The following is a 16,528-nucleotide window of genomic DNA, read 5'->3' as shown; positions in this document are numbered from 1 at the left end:
TTCATGTTCATCTCTCTTGTGCAGCAAAACTTGGTATTTTCCTGTTCTATATATTGAGACCCTCAGAAAAAGTTTGGGTAAGACTTCCAGATCAAGTGCATTTGCCTGTACAGCCCAATATGTGATTATGCCTTGATGCCAATGGACCAAAATGGCAAAAGTCAGGTTTCATAGAATAACTCACAAGTGGACAGTATTAGATTCAAATGTTACATTTATTTATCATGCTTGAACATAGCTAACATAATTTTGCATAGTTCAATACAATAAACCTGGTTTTTATGCAAAAAAATGCCTTTATTTAGTGTATTTTTTTTTCTCCAAAAATCACTTTCAGTTTGAAAGTTGCTCAAACTTCGATCACCTCTCATACACCCAATTTTGTAGATAGAGTAACCATAATTGGCCAAAAGTTTTCTTATCAAGTCTATTGATCACTCCATGATTCATATTCATGCTTTCGGGCAGTATATAGTGACAGTAGGGTCAAATGTAAACAAGTCACCCCTACCCCCAAAAAGCTGCTTTTACCAAATTTGGTCAGAGGGTTCTAACTTCAAAAATAATTGTGATAGGAAGTTGATTTTGGTGTCTATGCATAGGTTTTTGATACCAAAGAATTCAGTGGCACCATTATTAGCCTCGTTGGAGTGGACCTAATTTTCACAATTTCGTTAAGACATCAGACAATAAAGACATGGTAAGTGTTATAAGAAGTCCGATTATGCATTTGTATCTGGATCTTTGGTTTCACAATTATGAAAATAGTAGCAATAAATATAATCATTGTACTTCTTTGAATTGATTTAATTTGCATAAATCCAAGATGGTGGCGCAATAGAGAAAGATGAAGATGACAATGGTTGTTTGCATGCCCAGGCATCATAAATACCAGTCAACAAGCTTTCACAGAAATCCTACCATGCCAGGTACTCTCCAATTTCCAGAAGCCTGCATGCCAGCCGGACGTCCCAGCCACCTAATGAAGTGGCCGACCTCATCCACACTTCCTCAAAAGCTGATCCATCCAAATTGAAAGATATCTCCTGGTCCCTCACACGATTAAACGTCATGCAGGATCAAGTGTCCATCTACCCCAAGTCACAAACAATGCCTTCATGGAGTACAAGCATCTCTGTTTGGACTGAGGAGACGATTCCAGAAAAGAATCTAGCGTTCCTGCCTGTCCTGCCACATCCAGTCACACAGTACTCGACAGTTTTTACCGCCATGAAGAATTTTATGGAAATTGGCTCTCGGCTGACCCACGATGAGATACCAATGTATTGCGGCGAAGGTGTTTATTGTATCGTTTGGGAAATATTGCTGATCAGACCAGAGGAATTCTGGACTCTCCCATGCCTGGAAACATTTCACTTCATGAAGACTGTTTTGAAATGTATTGGCAAACTCCTGGGTGGAAGTGGTGCTGAAAACATATGATTGCAGGCTGGTGTCTTTGGTCCATCTGTCATTGAGAATTCCATTCTAAATAGAGGAAACTACAGCCACTGTCTTGAGGCCATGCAGCTGCTTCCTGAAGCCTTTGAACGTCTCATGTATAAAGAATTCTTCCCTGAGAAAAGCGTCGAGCCATATGCATCTGAGCTTGCCATCCTGATGAACCTAAAGTTTGTCGAGAAGAAAAGCATCACTGATAGTCAGAGGTACATGGTACAGTTTGCTGATGCATCAAAGACACTTGTACAATATCTGAACAGCTTCATCAAAACATGGTCTGATGTCAATGAAAACTTCAAGTTCTGGGCTCAGTTCCTTGATATGATGGCCATTGTTCGTAACCTTTTGAGAGCTGAGCGTGAGGGGATGTGGGAACTCCTGGATGCTGTCCAATGTACTTTGAACTTGTTTGCGGCATTTGATTCCACCAATTACATGCGATGATGTTCTCTGTACGGAGAAGACATGCGACGCCTGCCTGAGATAGCACCATCAGTGGATGAGAACTTTGCAAGAGGCAATTTTTCGATCACGGCAGTCTGAGGAGACCAGAAATTAGAGCAGAGCATAAACCTTTCATCCTAGTGCAGTAATGGAGTCATTGGGCATACCAAGCAAAAGCAGTATGTGGCTCAGTGGGACTTAATTTACCATGAAAGTTTTGGCAGTGAAGAACCTACATTGCCAATACGCAGATGTGTTGGAGAGGACGCATGAGACTTACAGCCACCATGAATCATCCCAAGCCACAACGGACCACAAAGAGTCACATATTCAGGAAATGATGAGATTCATCGAGGAGAAGGGGTCTCCTTTGTCTCTAGACGCTTCCCCAACACTGCAAAACTTTGTGACGAAAGAAGTCATGTCCAAAGACATCAGAAATTACATGCTTAATGCCTTCACAAAGGAAAAGAAAAGTTCCTGGCATTCAGGAAAGAGAGGTTTCTCGAGAAACTACACGAATCGGTGACATCATTCCCCCGTGCAAACTTGAAAACAATGAAAGCCAGAGAAGACAGTGAAGGAGAGGAATATTGCAGAGAAACATTGAAATTGCTCGGGGGTGTGGACTCACAACTGAGGACCTGTTAAAATATGATGTACCCTCCCCCGTGTTTTTTGATGATGAAGGGATGATGGTGAAACCAGGAAAGAGCCTGTTTATCAAAGTGTTAGAGACCCACCTCAAATCGGAAGACTACAGCTATAGTCATCAAAGCAATGCTTCATTTCTAGTGGACATCATGGCTACCATTCGAAAGATTAATGTTACTGGACCCATGTTCAATGACCTGTCTGATTTCATGTCATATACGGACATATATCGTCAGTTTGGGCAATTCGATTATGTGTTTGATATGTATTCTGATGACCCCTCTGTGAAGGACAGCGAAATGAAGAGGCGTACTGAGACTGTACCCATTGAATACAGTGTAGTTGAGCCAAACACCACTGCTAAAAAATATGAAAACTTTCTGGCCTTCCAACAATAACAAACTTCTTGAAAAACTGATCTACAACCATCTTTGTTCAAATATTCCTCACACTGATCAGTATCCTACTGTACTCGGACAGGTGACCAGAGAGGAAGAGGATTGGCAATGTATTAAAATTCACAAAGGCAGCCAGAACGCACGAGCACACCTTCAATCCACATTAGAAGAAGCTGATCTTCGCATACTCCATGTTCTGGACTCAATCAAGGAAGGATACAATGTGTGTGTTGTCATTTCCAATGATACCGACGAAATTGTTGCCCTGCTTCACCACATGCCTGTCTTTCTTCAATATAACGGAAAGGAGCTGTGGGTACAAGCTGGAGTTGGAGATAGCACACACTCGAACAAGGTATGAAGGGGCACATACCGTATCAGATGTCACCTCTGTGCAGTCCTACCTGCTGAACACAGTTCGAATTCCGGTTCCGGGTTTGGAGCGTCGAGAGGTCTCCTTCGGGGCTCTCTGCTGACGTTCTCAAAGTTAAGTTTCCAGATCAGAGGACTATCTATAATATACCAGATCAGAGGACTGTCTATAATATACCAGATCAGAGGACTGTCTATAATATACCAGATCAGAGGACTGTCTATAATATACCAGATCAGAGGACTGTCTATAATATACCAGAATAGAGGACTATCGATAATAAACCAGATCAGAGGACTCTATAATAAACCAGATCAGAGGACTGTCTATAATATACCAGATCAGACGACTGTCTATAATATACCAGAATAGAAGACTGTCTATAATAAACCAGATCAGAGGACTGTCTATAATATACCAGATCAGAGGACTGTCTATAATATACCAGAATAGAGGACTATCGATAATAAACTTGATCAGAAGACTGTCTATAATAAACCAGATCAGAGGACTGTCTATAATAAACCAGATCAGAGGATTGTGTATCATAAACCAGATCAGAGGACTGTCTATAATAAACCAGATCAGAGGACTGTCTATAATATACCAGATCAGAGGACTGTCTATAATATACCAGATCAGAGGACTGTCTATAATATACCAGAATAGAGGACTATCGATAATAAACTTGATCAGAGGACTGTCTATAATAAACCAGATCAGAGGACTGTCTATAATAAACCAGATCAGAGGATTGTGTATCATAAACCAGATCAGAGGACTGTCTATAATAAACCAGATCAGAGGACTGTCTATAATATACCAGATCAGAGGACTGTCTATAATATACCAGATCAGAGGACTGTCTATAATATACCAGAATAGAGGACTATCGATAATAAACTTGATCAGAGGACTGTCTATAATAAACCAGATCAGAGGACTGTCTATAATAAACCAGATCAGAGGATTGTGTATCATAAACCAGATCAGAGGACTGTCTATAATAAACCAGATCAGAGGACTGTCTATAATAAATCATATCAGAGGACTGTCTATAATAAACCAGATCAGAGGACTGTCTATAATAAACCAGATCAGAGGACTGTCTCTAATAAACCAGATCAGAGGACTGTCTCTAATAAACCAGATCAGAGGACTGTCTATAATAAACCAGATCAGAGGACTGTCTATAATAAACCAGATCAGATGACTGTCTATAATAAACCAGATCAGCGGACTGTCTATAATATACCAGATCAGAGGACTGTCTATAATATACCAGAATAGAAGACTGTCTATAATAAACCAGATCAGAGGACTGTCTATAATATACCAGATCAGAGGACTGTTTATAATATAGCAGAATAGAGGACTATCGATAATAAACTTGATCAGAGGACTGTCTATAATAAACCAGATCAGAGGACTGTCTATAATAAACCAGATCAGAGGATTGTGTATCATAAACCAGATCAGAGGACTTTATAATAAACCAGATCAGAGGACTGTCGACAATAAACCAGATCAGAGGACTATAATATACCAGAATAGAGGACTGTCTATAATAAACCAGATCAGAGGACTGTCTCTAATAAACCAGATCAGAGGACTGTCTATAATAAACCAGATCAGAGGACTGTCTATAATATACCAGATCAGAGGACTGTCTATTATCTACCAGAATAGAGGACTATCGATAATAAACCAGATCAGAGGACTGTCTATAATATACCAGAATAGAGGACTATCGATAATAAACCAGATCAGATGACTGTCTATAATAAACCAGATTAGAGGACTGTATAATAAACCAGATCAGAGGACTGTCTATAATAAATCATATCAGAGGACTGTCTCTAATAAACCAGATCAGAGGACTGTCTATAATAAACCAGATCAGAGGACTGCCTATAATAAACCAGATCAGAGGACTGTCTCTTTCATAAACCAGATCAGAGGACTGTCTATAATAAACCAGATCAGAAGACTGTCTGTAATATGATGTTAAGTTAAACACAGAGCGTTGTGTTAACACGATGTAAAATTTATTCACAAGTCTGTTTCATTGTTCCAATTAAAAACCACGATCACCACCACCAGTCCACCACCAGCTCGAGTCCGAGACTGAAGTGGAAGATGGAAAATAATTTGAGATGAAGGAATGAAAACCCAATCGAGAAAGGAAAAGGACTTTGAGAACGAGAATTAAAGGTAAAATGAAGAGGTGAAGGAAGGAGGATAAATATGTGAGGAACAGATGAAGTGTCAACATGAATGAAATTTGTAATGGTGAAGGAAATACAGTCTTCATGAACGAAATTTATTTGGAAGAAAATCAAAACGAATGTTCTTAAGAACGATTAAGGAGCGACTGAAGAGTGAATAAACAAAACGACCTGATGGGAGGGAAGCGAGAGGGATGGAGGGAGGTATGAGAGTTCTTTGCTTGGTTCGTGGGACCAAGTCTCGGTCCGAAATGATTACAATGTTCGTCCTTTTATCGGCCCGGTGATCTCGATTCCTCTCTTCCATCATTCGGCCCGTTGGCCGAGCTCACAACAGGCCCAACTTTGTCGGCGCCTCTTCTGGGCCTTGTCCGACCGATCCGTGTTTTAATACAACAAACCACCACAGAGCGATGCTGAGTTTTCTCTGTGGTGCCTGTTGGAACTTGGAAATGTGTTGTGGGTAAACCGGAGCGAGCAGTTGTGAGTAATGAGGTGTGCTGATTGTAGTGGGTGTCGGGGATCCACTTCTCGTGGGGGGGAGGGACCCGAGTTTTGATGTTGGAATTTGGTGTTGGAGTGGGCGACCTGGTGGGCGACATGGAGAAGGGGGTAGGTGGTTGACCTGGGCGATGTGGAAGGGGGTAGGTGATTGACCTGGAGGTGGGATGGGTGGGCGACATGGAAAAGGGGTGGGTGGGCGACATGGAGAAGGTGGGTGGGTGGGCGACATGGAGAAGGGGGTGGGTGGGCGACATGGAGAAGGGGGTGGGTGGGTGGGCGACATGGAGAAGGGGGGTGGGTGGGCGACATGGAGAAGGGGGTGGGTGGGCGACATGGAGAAGGGGGTGGGTGGGCGACATGGAGAAGGGGGTGGGTGGGCGACATGGAGAAGGGGGTGGGTGGGCGACATGGAGAAGGGGGTGGGTGGGCGACATGGAGAAGGGGGTGGGTGGGTGATCTGGAGGAGGGGGGATGGGTGGGCGACATGGAGAAGGGGGTAGGTGGTTGACCTGGAGGGAGGAGTGGGTGACCTGCAGGAGGGGGGGATGGGTGGGCGACGTCAAGAAGGGGGTAGGTGGTTGACCTGGAGGGGCGGGGGTGGGCGATGTGGAAGGGGGTAGGTGATTGACCTGGAGGAGGGGGATGGGTGGGTGACATGGAGAAGGGGGTAGGTGATCGATGTGGAAGGGGTGGGTGGGCGACATTGAGAAGGTGGTAGGTGGTTGACCTGGAGGGGGTGGGTGATGTGGATGGAGGAGTGGGTGACCTGCAGGAGGGGGGATGGGTGGTCGACGTCGAGAAGGGGGTAGGTGGTTGACCTGGAGGGGGGATGGGTGGGTGACATGGAGAAGGGCGTAGGTGGTTGACCTGGAGGGGGTGGTCGATGTGGAGGGGGTGGGTGACGTGGAGAAGGGGGTAGGTGGTTGACCTGAAGGGGGTGGGTGACGTGGAGAAGGGGGTCGGTGGTTGACCTGAAGGGGAGGGGGTGGGCGACGTGGAGAAGGGGGTCGGTGGTTGACCTGAAGGGGGGGTGGGTGACGTGGAGTGTAGGGGGGGGTGGGTGACCTGGAGGAGGGGGGATGGGTGGGTGACGTGGAGAAGGGGGTAGGTGGTTGACCTGAAGGGGGGTGGTTGACCTGAAGGGGGTGGGCGACGTGGAGGGTAGGGGGTGGGCGACGTGCAGGGGGTGGGGTGGGTGACCTGGAGGTGGGGGGATGGGTGGGTGACGTGGAGAAGGGGGTAGGTGGTTGACCTGAAAGGGGGTGGGCGCCGCGGAGGAGGCGTGCGTGACATGCAGGGGGCGGTGGGCGATGAGGATGAGGATGGGGATGGGTGACGTGAAGGGGAGGATGGGGATGGGTGACATGAAGGGGGGATGGGTGGGTGACGTGGAGAAGGGGGTAGGTGGTTGACCTGAAGGGGGTGGGCGACGTGGACGGGGGGGGGGGAGATGCGCAATGTGGACGGGGGGGGTGCGCGATGTGGACGGGGGGTGCGCGATGTGGACGGGGGGTGCGCGATGTGGACGGGGGTCGGTGGGTGACCTGGAGGAGGGGTGTGGGAGGTGGGTGACCTGGAGGAGGGGTGTGGGAGGTGGGCGACCTGGAGGAGGGGAGTGGGGGTGGGCGACCTGGAGGAGGAGGAGGGGTGGGCGATGTGGAGAAGAGGGTAGGTGGTTGACCTGGAGGGGGGCGACTTGGAGGGGTGGGGATAGGGGTGGGAGATGTGGAGGGTGGGGGTGGGTTCCGTTCGGCGAAGTGGGGGAATGCTCCTGGAGCAGGAGGAGGAGGAGGAGGGGTGGGTGACCTGGAGGAGGAGGGGTGGGTGACCTGGAGGAGGAGGGGTGGGTGACCTGGAGGAGGAGGGGTGGGTGACCTGGAGGAGGAGGGGTGGGTGACCTGGAGGAGGAGGGGTGGGTGACCTGGAGGAGGGGGGTGGGTGACCTGGAGGAGCAGGGTGGGTTCTGTTCGGCGAAGTGGGGGAATGCTCCTGGATAAGGTAAAGGGGTTTGAGGGTTTTCTGCTGCATTAGGTAAAGGGGGTAGCGGCACGCCCCTGTGGCGGGAGGTGATAGATATCCACCTGTGACAGTCGCAACAGCTCATCCAATGCAACATCTTCAGGAACATCTTTATCTTCCATAATTTTTCTCACTGGAGTTAGTATTTCTTGATGTCGGCTAAGCTGTCGTGCTACAACTATAGGATCCAGCTCAATTGAGGGTCCTACAATCAACGGCAGCATTTCGTGGATGAGGGAATCTGAATCTGCACCTCTTGTTTCGTCTGCATGTTTGTGAGTGGACATGCTTCTGAAGTTCCTCATCATTCTGTGGAGCACAACATTTCTGATACTTGTCAATAAAAGCTGCTACTTCCTCATCCTCATTGACATCTTGTTTTGGAGCATCTTTAACCCACAAAATTATGGGGGCACGTGGGGAGCCCTGAGCTTGGAACTCAATTATAATCATAAAGTCCCGAACTTCTCCGACAGGGTTGCTCTTGGATCCAAGGAATTATTTGAAGAAGGAGTCGACTCTGTAGTGGAACTCTGTTCAGCTGTTGCTGGATTACAACGTAACCATTTACACTTTTCGTCCCATTATAGATTTTTCACATCTTCATCTGTCAGTACTTGGCCATATTGATGACAACTTCTGCTCATGCTCTGGATAACTTCTGGCCATTGCATATCTACAGCTGATATGGTCAGAAACCATGGTGGGATGCCAAGTTGATGTACTATTGCTAAGAGATCCAGAAGTACTGTCCTCCAGTATGCTGGAGATCTGCGGACATTCTTCACAAACCAGAAGGCTCTGTCCGTTCATATCATTGCCTGCATATTCTCAGAGCATTTCATCAATCCTGTATTAATTGTTCTGTTTCTGAGTATTTTTCCATGACTTTGTCTCAGTGAAATTTGCAAGTCATCCTTCACTTGCTTTGACTCAACAGCATACTGGGCAGCTAGTAAGTAGTCTATATCCTTGGCAAACCTCCCATCTCCATCAAGGAGTCATTGGTTGAAATATTTCCTGACAATTATAGATTTGGTCCTCTTTGCAGATAATCCACCACAGTCTTGAGGATATTTTTCTGGATTTGCCAGTTCTTCATATTTCTCATCAAGTAGAAATGCAGATGGCCTTTTGTGTTCTCCTGGTGCAACAGAATATGTATCATCTGCATTAACTGGACACTTGAAATGGTGTATCATATGGGATGCCTCAAAGTTTACTGGTCTGCTCAAAGGCTATCTCATATTCCAGGTCTTCATCTGCCTCAGCTTGAGCTGATTCACTGCTGTGGTGTTGAACTCCTTGAGCTTCAACTTTTTCCAAGGCTACATAATGCAACTCACCTATGACACCAAGGGTAACTGTGTTTTCACTTCTGCCATCCTGGGGGTGTATATTATGAACCCAATCTGGTGTAATTGTGTTCAACACCTTGATATTAATGTTTAGCATGAAAGCTGCACCTTGTACAGCCAAGTTGTCTGCCCATTCACTAGCCCTGAGCCGGACTGTGTACTTCTTTAATTCTCGCAAATGTTGCTGACCAGGATTAATATTGTTATCTTTTCCAGTTATCCATGCTGCTATTGCTGTCCTCGTAGCCCGGGGTGCAGGGAGAAACTGTGCATATTCTTCAGCAAACTCAATGTCACCAAGGAAGTGTACAAGCCGTGCTCGTATGTGTGGCCCACTAATATGTTGGATTCCTGCTGCAGGTAGTGAAATGGATACTGCATGGAAAAGACAGTCTCCATCACCAGGAACATATTTGAAGTAGAAATTATGCTCCCACGTCAAGCACTGATAAACTTGGTGAGAATTTGTCCCAGTTACAAGAGGTGACACAACAGAAACCACTCTGTTGGTCGCTGTGTTACTGGTTGGCTTGGCAGAGGCGTTAGCAGTAGTCTTGGTGGTGGTCTTGGCAGCAATCTGGCTGGTGGACTTGATGGTGTTCTTGGTGGTGGCACTAGACAATGCATATCCTTGCACAACATGCTGGCCACTTTTTGTGTGCTCACTTTGGGAGACTTCATTGGCCATCTGTTCAGCATCTCTCTGTACCATTGCTTCCCACAATTCTGAGTCAATGTTATCCCACTGACTTTCCCAGTCTTGACAAATGGTATTGTCCTTGTAGAGGAGGTTGTGCTGCGTAAGCCACCGAAGTTAAGTGCCTCCATCACCTTTTTTGGGCCGAACATATTCATACATATAATGTCGTTTAGGCACAACGTCAGCATCTTGTGGTAGTCGAGGTAGCAATGAACAGATTGCATTCAGTTTGGAGGGCACATTCACAGCACTACCATGGATGGCTTTTTTGGCCTCCCTTTGGTAATCCCACAAGTTTCATGAAGAGAATTCTTTGGCTAATCAACCTCTGTTCTAGTGGTCGGAGATCATCCAATTCTGGAGGTATGCTGTCGAGTGCCAGGCCATTCGCCCAGGACTGAGTAGGTGTCTGTCCTCTCTTTAGTGCAGAATGACACGTGTTGCATATTCATGTTTTGTCATGCGTCTCAAGGTCTTTCGCAGATTGAAGTACATACTGTATCAGTGCCACAGCAGCAAATGTGTATTTGTTCTCATTTATGTGAAGTATAGATGATCGATATAGTAGTCTGTGATGAGAGCTGCAGACATAGATTGGCTCCCCTTTAATTTTAACATGAAATATTGTAGCCGACTCCTCAATTGTTGGTATGTGTTGCTTCTTTCTTACCTGAATGTTGTCTTTGCTATTTCTGTTAGACTTCTTTCTTGTGTCGGCTGCTTCTGCAGTTTCTTCAACCCTGTGTTTCTGGTTATGTTGTTTATCTGCAGCTCTGCTTTGGTCTGTTTCTTCTGTGGTTTTTTTCAGCATGGTGTTTTTTCATACCCTGCATTACAGCAGCAAGGAAATTTTATACAATTTATACAAGGAAAAACAAAAAGAACGGATGTCTCAATCAATGAAAGAAAAACAATACAGGAACAACAAAAAGAGCGATCAGAGATTGCAGACCCTCGCCAGGACTTGTTTTTGTGTGGTGTGTGGTTTGTTTTGTGTGGCGTTTGTGTACTGGTGTTACGTAATTAATAAGAGACATAATTAGAATGGGAGCATGACAAAAGAGCAGGAAGATTTAAAAATTAGCTTGACAGGACAGGTATCGACAAGATCGCCATCCCTGCATCCTTTTACATTGTAAAAAACTTTTCTGAACTTTCTGCCTCCGCCACCGAAGGTAGGAGGAGTTTATGTTTTCACTCCTTTCTGTCTGTTGGGATTCGCAAGATAGCCGTTACTGTCGGGTTTTCCGTGCGTGCGTGCGTGCGCAACGCGAGGCTCCACAGCACAAACCAGCAAACCGATTTCGATGAAACTTTGTGAACAGGTGCCATATGGGCTGGGAGTGTGCGCGTTTGAGTTTCGTTGCTCAGCAACCACCCGTTGCTATGCAGCGGCCGAAAAACTGCGTTTTAAGAACCCAAACGGTAACTGACGTAGCGCGGCTTCTATGATAGGTAGAGTGACCGGACCAACTCCTGCCTATTCCTTGCATCCCCATCTGGTTATCGCGACGGCATAACGTTCCTCTATCTCTCATAGTTTCCGAATGGCAGCCCTCTGAATGCGGAAAGGTGGTGAACCAGGGAATATGTTCAGTGACCTTGACCTCGGAAACCGTCGACGGCGGAACATTCAAATTCGGTGTATGGATAGAGTTTAATAACTACTACAAAATTGAACCGCATCGTTTTTCTAGATTCGATCACCAAGGGTGTCAGGGCTGAAATACGCAAAATTCGAAAAAATACTTTCTCGACCTGCGTTCACTATTTTCAATACTTGTTTCATTATATTTTAGTTTGATGATTCAATGAATTTTGATAACATGTGATCTGATCATCAACTGCATCTCCAATTCAACTCCTCTTGAGGCAATATTGGGATTCGCTAGATATCCCTTATAAATAAATATCATCAAGGCGAAACGGTTAGACGTAAACGAAAGCGTCTTGGCATGGTGATGGAACATGGTTGGTAGAACATTTTTTGTCATTTACACTTTCCTCCATCTCCACTCTGAGGAGTGCCAGTTGGCAAAATACGCAATAGGAAAAATCTTGCCAGGCAGAGGAACAATTGTATGTGAACCAATACGTCTTGGCAATGAATCTTCGTCGGTGGATCGGTCAGAATGAAAAGCATCGTATATCCAGCGCTTCGATCCTCGCGGATCCCTCGTCGCTTACCGGCTTGTCTGTTTGTTGCTTGCAAAATCAAAGATTTTTCAATTATATGGGTCATTCGATTGTGTTATTCTGTCTGTCTGTTTATCACCAACAGGTCACAATTCTAAACTGATCGTCATGAAACTTTACCAAGTTGTAGACATAGTCTCAACTGAGAAGTCTATTGATTTTGAGGTCAAAGGTCATCTTGGGGCCAAATTTCTAAAATCGTCATTTTTTTTTTTTTCATCCGATTGACTTGAAATTTGAACAAGAATTGCATGTTGCCTGACTGGATTGGGAAACCAACGATTTTTGAGGTCAAAAAGTCAAAGATCAACTCGAGGTCAAACCCTTGTAGTTTGGATGGAATACTGGATTTTTATTGTCTTGCATTTTTATCACACAAAAGTGAGAACTTATTGCACCAGAAAGTACATGTATTACCAGATCAAGGATTTTGTCCTTGGCTCATCCATGCAGGTCTCTGTGATAGATGCTTCAGACTATTTGGGTCATGTTCCACAATATAACATCCATGCATTTTGTTCAGCGGCATCACATGTTTTCATACTTCGGTCTGGTCATGATGAAAGTGTGAACATAATCTGGATTTGTCCATAAATCATGCTGGCCTTCATTTATCAGTGTCCTGCACATAGTTGTGTTCCCAGGTGAACTTCATCCCAATGTGTTCTATGCTTTGGAGAAGCACCCGCCAGTCTGAGTGAATGCTGTGTGCTTTACTCATCGCTAAGTTTATCTGTCATCTGAGGACTGAAAAAAAATTGGAAGCAATATTCATTTGGCAAGGGCACTGGAACAATTGCATATATGTTGTTCAAAACATACAATGAACTCTCTTAATGTCTGTAAGCATGTGATACAACCAACTTAACCTCTTCAAAATATTGTATATGCCATGTTGTAGCAGCTGCTCGAGAAACACCAGAGCGATGGTTTACATTTGCTTGGGAATTTAACCCAGATCAGACAATTGAAGTGAATGGAAGAATGCTTGGTGATTATATCCATCCATACTTTGTTTGAATCCTATTCCTGTTATAAGTTGCTTTACTTTGGACCCAATGTTCTGGTTATATCACTGACAGAGATTGCTTGAGGCTGCAAGACCTCCTAAAGGTCGTGATCACTCTGCGGTGCCATGGTGCGTGATATCGGGCTTTCATCTTGGTGCAATGCCACCAGAAGGAATGTTTCCATTTCGTGTATGCTCGAAGGATTGTTGCTTTTGTTAAAATTCGATACGGCTTGCAAGTTTGCTTTTGGTAGTGCTCCGACCTAATGCAAATTTAATGCATTTGCCAATCAATCGGTGAACGTGTTTAACCTCTGAGAGAATGTGATTCTGGCAATAGTGGTGTGCATTGTAATGCCAGCTGAGACGTTTTTCCATTTCCACTTGTGACAGGCTCGGAGCATTGTAGCAGCGGGCCGTTGAGCGACGGAGGCACAGGTAGCTGGCCCATCCGTTGGTCCGACGTGTCGGTCCCTTCATCTGTGCATGAGGCAACCAACCGTGAGGCCGTGGGTGTGACAGCCATGGCGCTGGGGACGCCGAGCAGCAGCGATGCTTGCCTGAGCATCGTGCACAGCTTGATGTGCCACCGGCAGGGCGGTGAAAGCGAGTCATTTTCAAAGCGTGCCATTGAGAGTCTGGTGCGCAAACTTAAGGAGAAAAAGGACGAGCTGGAGTCTCTCATCACAGCTATTACCACTAATGGCGCACAACCAAGCAAATGTGTCACCATTCAGCGTACTCTGGATGGGAGGCTGCAGGTGGGCTTTGCCTCGATGGCAACCTGAACATTGCAATGTACCAGCTATATTTTGATGCTCTTCAGGAAATACCATACTCGTTTAACTTGCTGCTGTTTTCTCTCCTGGCCTCCCATGCCCTCTCACCCCTCCCCCCTTATCCTTCGTTTCGTTGTCTAATTTTTTTCCTTGTTTCAATTTACCCCACGCCCTCCCTCTCCCCACCCCTTCCTCTTTACCACAAATTTAACACCGTACATAGATTTATTTTCAGCACATTTGCTGGAAACTGATGCACAGTATTCTGGTTGTTTAAATTTATCTTACCTTGGCGTAAAGAAAAAATGTTTTTCAATTTCCCTGCTGTTTTAGATATGCCTAGCTTTAACACTTAAACAATAACTGGAAATAAATTTTCAAAAGGACCACATCTTGCAGGAGCAGTAAACTGCCAAAATGTCAACCCTTTATGTACACCACTGACAACTAGATTTGGGAATGTACACCACTGATAACTAGAGTTGTGAATGTACACCACTGACAACTAGATTTGGGAATGTACACCACTGACAACTAGATTTGGGAATGCACACCACTGACAACGAGATATAGGAATGCACACCACTGACAACGAGATTTGGGAATGTACACCACTGACAACTAGATTTGGGAATGTACACCACTGACAACTAGATTTGGGAATGTACACCACTGATAACGAGAGTTGGGAATGTACACCACTGATAACTAGATTTGGGAATGTACACCACGGACAACTAGATTTGGGAATGTACACCACTGACAACTAGATTTGTGAATGCACACCACTGACAACTAGATTTAGGAATGCACACCACTGACAACTAGATTTGGGAATGTACACCACTGACAACTAGATTTGGGAATGTACACCACTGACAACTAGAGTTGGGAATGTACACCACTGACAACTCGATTTGGGAATGTACACCACTGATAACGAGAGTTGGGAATGTACACCACTGATAACTAGATTTGGGAATGTACACCACTGATAACTAGATTTGGGAATGTACACCACTGATAACTAGATTTGGGAATGTACACCACTGATAACTAGAGTTGAGAATGTACACCACTGATAACTAGATTTCGGAATGTACACCACTGATAACTGGAGTTGGGAATGTACACCACTGATAACTGGAGTTGGAAATGTACACCACTGATAACTGGAGTTGGGAATGTACACCACTGATAACTAGAGTTGGGAATGTTCACCACTGATAACTGGAGTTGGGAATGTACACCACTGATAACTGGAGTTGGGAATGTATACCAGTGATAACTAGATTTGGGAATGTACACCACTGATAACTAGATTTCGGAATGTACACCACTGATAACTGGAGTTGGGAATGTACACCACTGATAACTGGAGTTGGAAATGTACACCACTGATAACTGGAGTTGGGAATGTACACCACTGATAACTAGAGTTGGGAATGTTCACCACTGATAACTGGAGTTGGGAATGTACACCACTGATAACTGGAGTTGGGAATGTATACCAGTGATAACTAGATTTGGGAATGTACACCACTGATAACTAGATTTGGGAATGTACACCACTGATAACTAGAGTTGGGAATGTACACCACTGATAACTAGATTTGGGAATGTACACCACTGATAACTGGAGTTGGGAATGTACACCACTGATAACTGGAGTTGGGAATGTACACCACTGATAACTAGATTTGGGAATGTACACCTCTGATAACTAGAGTTGGGAATGTTCACCACTGATAACTAGAGTTGGGAATGTACACCACTGATAACTAGATTTGGGAATGTACACCACTGATAACTAGAGTTGGGAATGTACACCACTGATAACTGGAGTTGGGAATGTACACCACTGATAACTAGAGTTGGGAATGTACACCACTGATAACTAGAGTTGGGAATGTACACCACTGATAACTGGAGTTGGGAATGTACACCACTGATAACTAGATTTGGGAATGTACACCACTGATAACTAGAGTTGGGAATGTACACCACTGATAACTAGAGTTGGGAATGTACACCACTGATAACTGGAGTTGGGAATGTACACCACTGATAACTGGAGTTGGGAATGTACACCACTGATAACTGGAGTTGGGAATGTACACCACTGATAACTGGAGTTGGGAATGTACACCACTGATAACTAGATTTGGGAATGTACACCACTGATAACTAGATTTTGGAATGTACACCACTGATAACTGGAGTTGGGAATGTACACCACTGATAACTAGATTTGGGAATGTACACCACTGATAACTGGAGTTGGGAATGTACACCACTGATAACTGGAGTTGGGAATGTACACCACTGATAACTAGATTTGGGAATGTACACCACTGATAACTAGAGTTGGGAATGTACACCACTGATAACTAGAGTTGGGAATG

General features: G+C 44.9%; 1 protein-coding gene and 1 pseudogene across 5 annotated transcripts in view; both read left to right on the top strand.

Moving 5' to 3' along the window:
- The first annotated feature begins 857 nt into the window (after nucleotides 1-857).
- Nucleotides 858-3,318, top strand: LOC147017568 (uncharacterized; annotated as a pseudogene).
- Nucleotides 3,319-5,613: 2,295 nt separating this feature from the next.
- The window catches only part of SMAD4 (SMAD family member 4), an 80,002-nt gene continuing 69,087 nt past the window's right edge, over nucleotides 5,614-16,528 (top strand). For 2 of the 5 annotated variants that reach the window (XM_085847269.1, XM_085847267.1), the window contains exons 1-2: nucleotides 9,336-9,441; nucleotides 13,738-14,105. In XM_085847269.1, the coding sequence (XP_085703395.1) occupies nucleotides 9,417-9,441; nucleotides 13,738-14,105 (393 nt within the window). In that variant the 5' untranslated portion in view covers nucleotides 9,336-9,416. Of the gene's footprint in view, nucleotides 5,763-9,335; nucleotides 9,442-9,799; nucleotides 9,897-13,737; nucleotides 14,106-16,528 lie in introns of those variants that run through there. The other 3 variants (XM_085847271.1, XM_085847270.1, XM_085847268.1) reach the window with 3 other exon arrangements.

This window comes from Eptatretus burgeri, chromosome 11 (genome assembly GCF_056783735.1).
Source record: "Eptatretus burgeri isolate ZD-2024b chromosome 11, Ebu_testis_v1, whole genome shotgun sequence".
In the NCBI taxonomy this organism is placed as follows: Eukaryota; Metazoa; Chordata; class Myxini; order Myxiniformes; family Myxinidae; genus Eptatretus; species Eptatretus burgeri.
The sequence above is the reverse complement of the archived record's forward strand: the minus strand, read 5'-3'. Positions and strand labels throughout refer to the sequence as shown.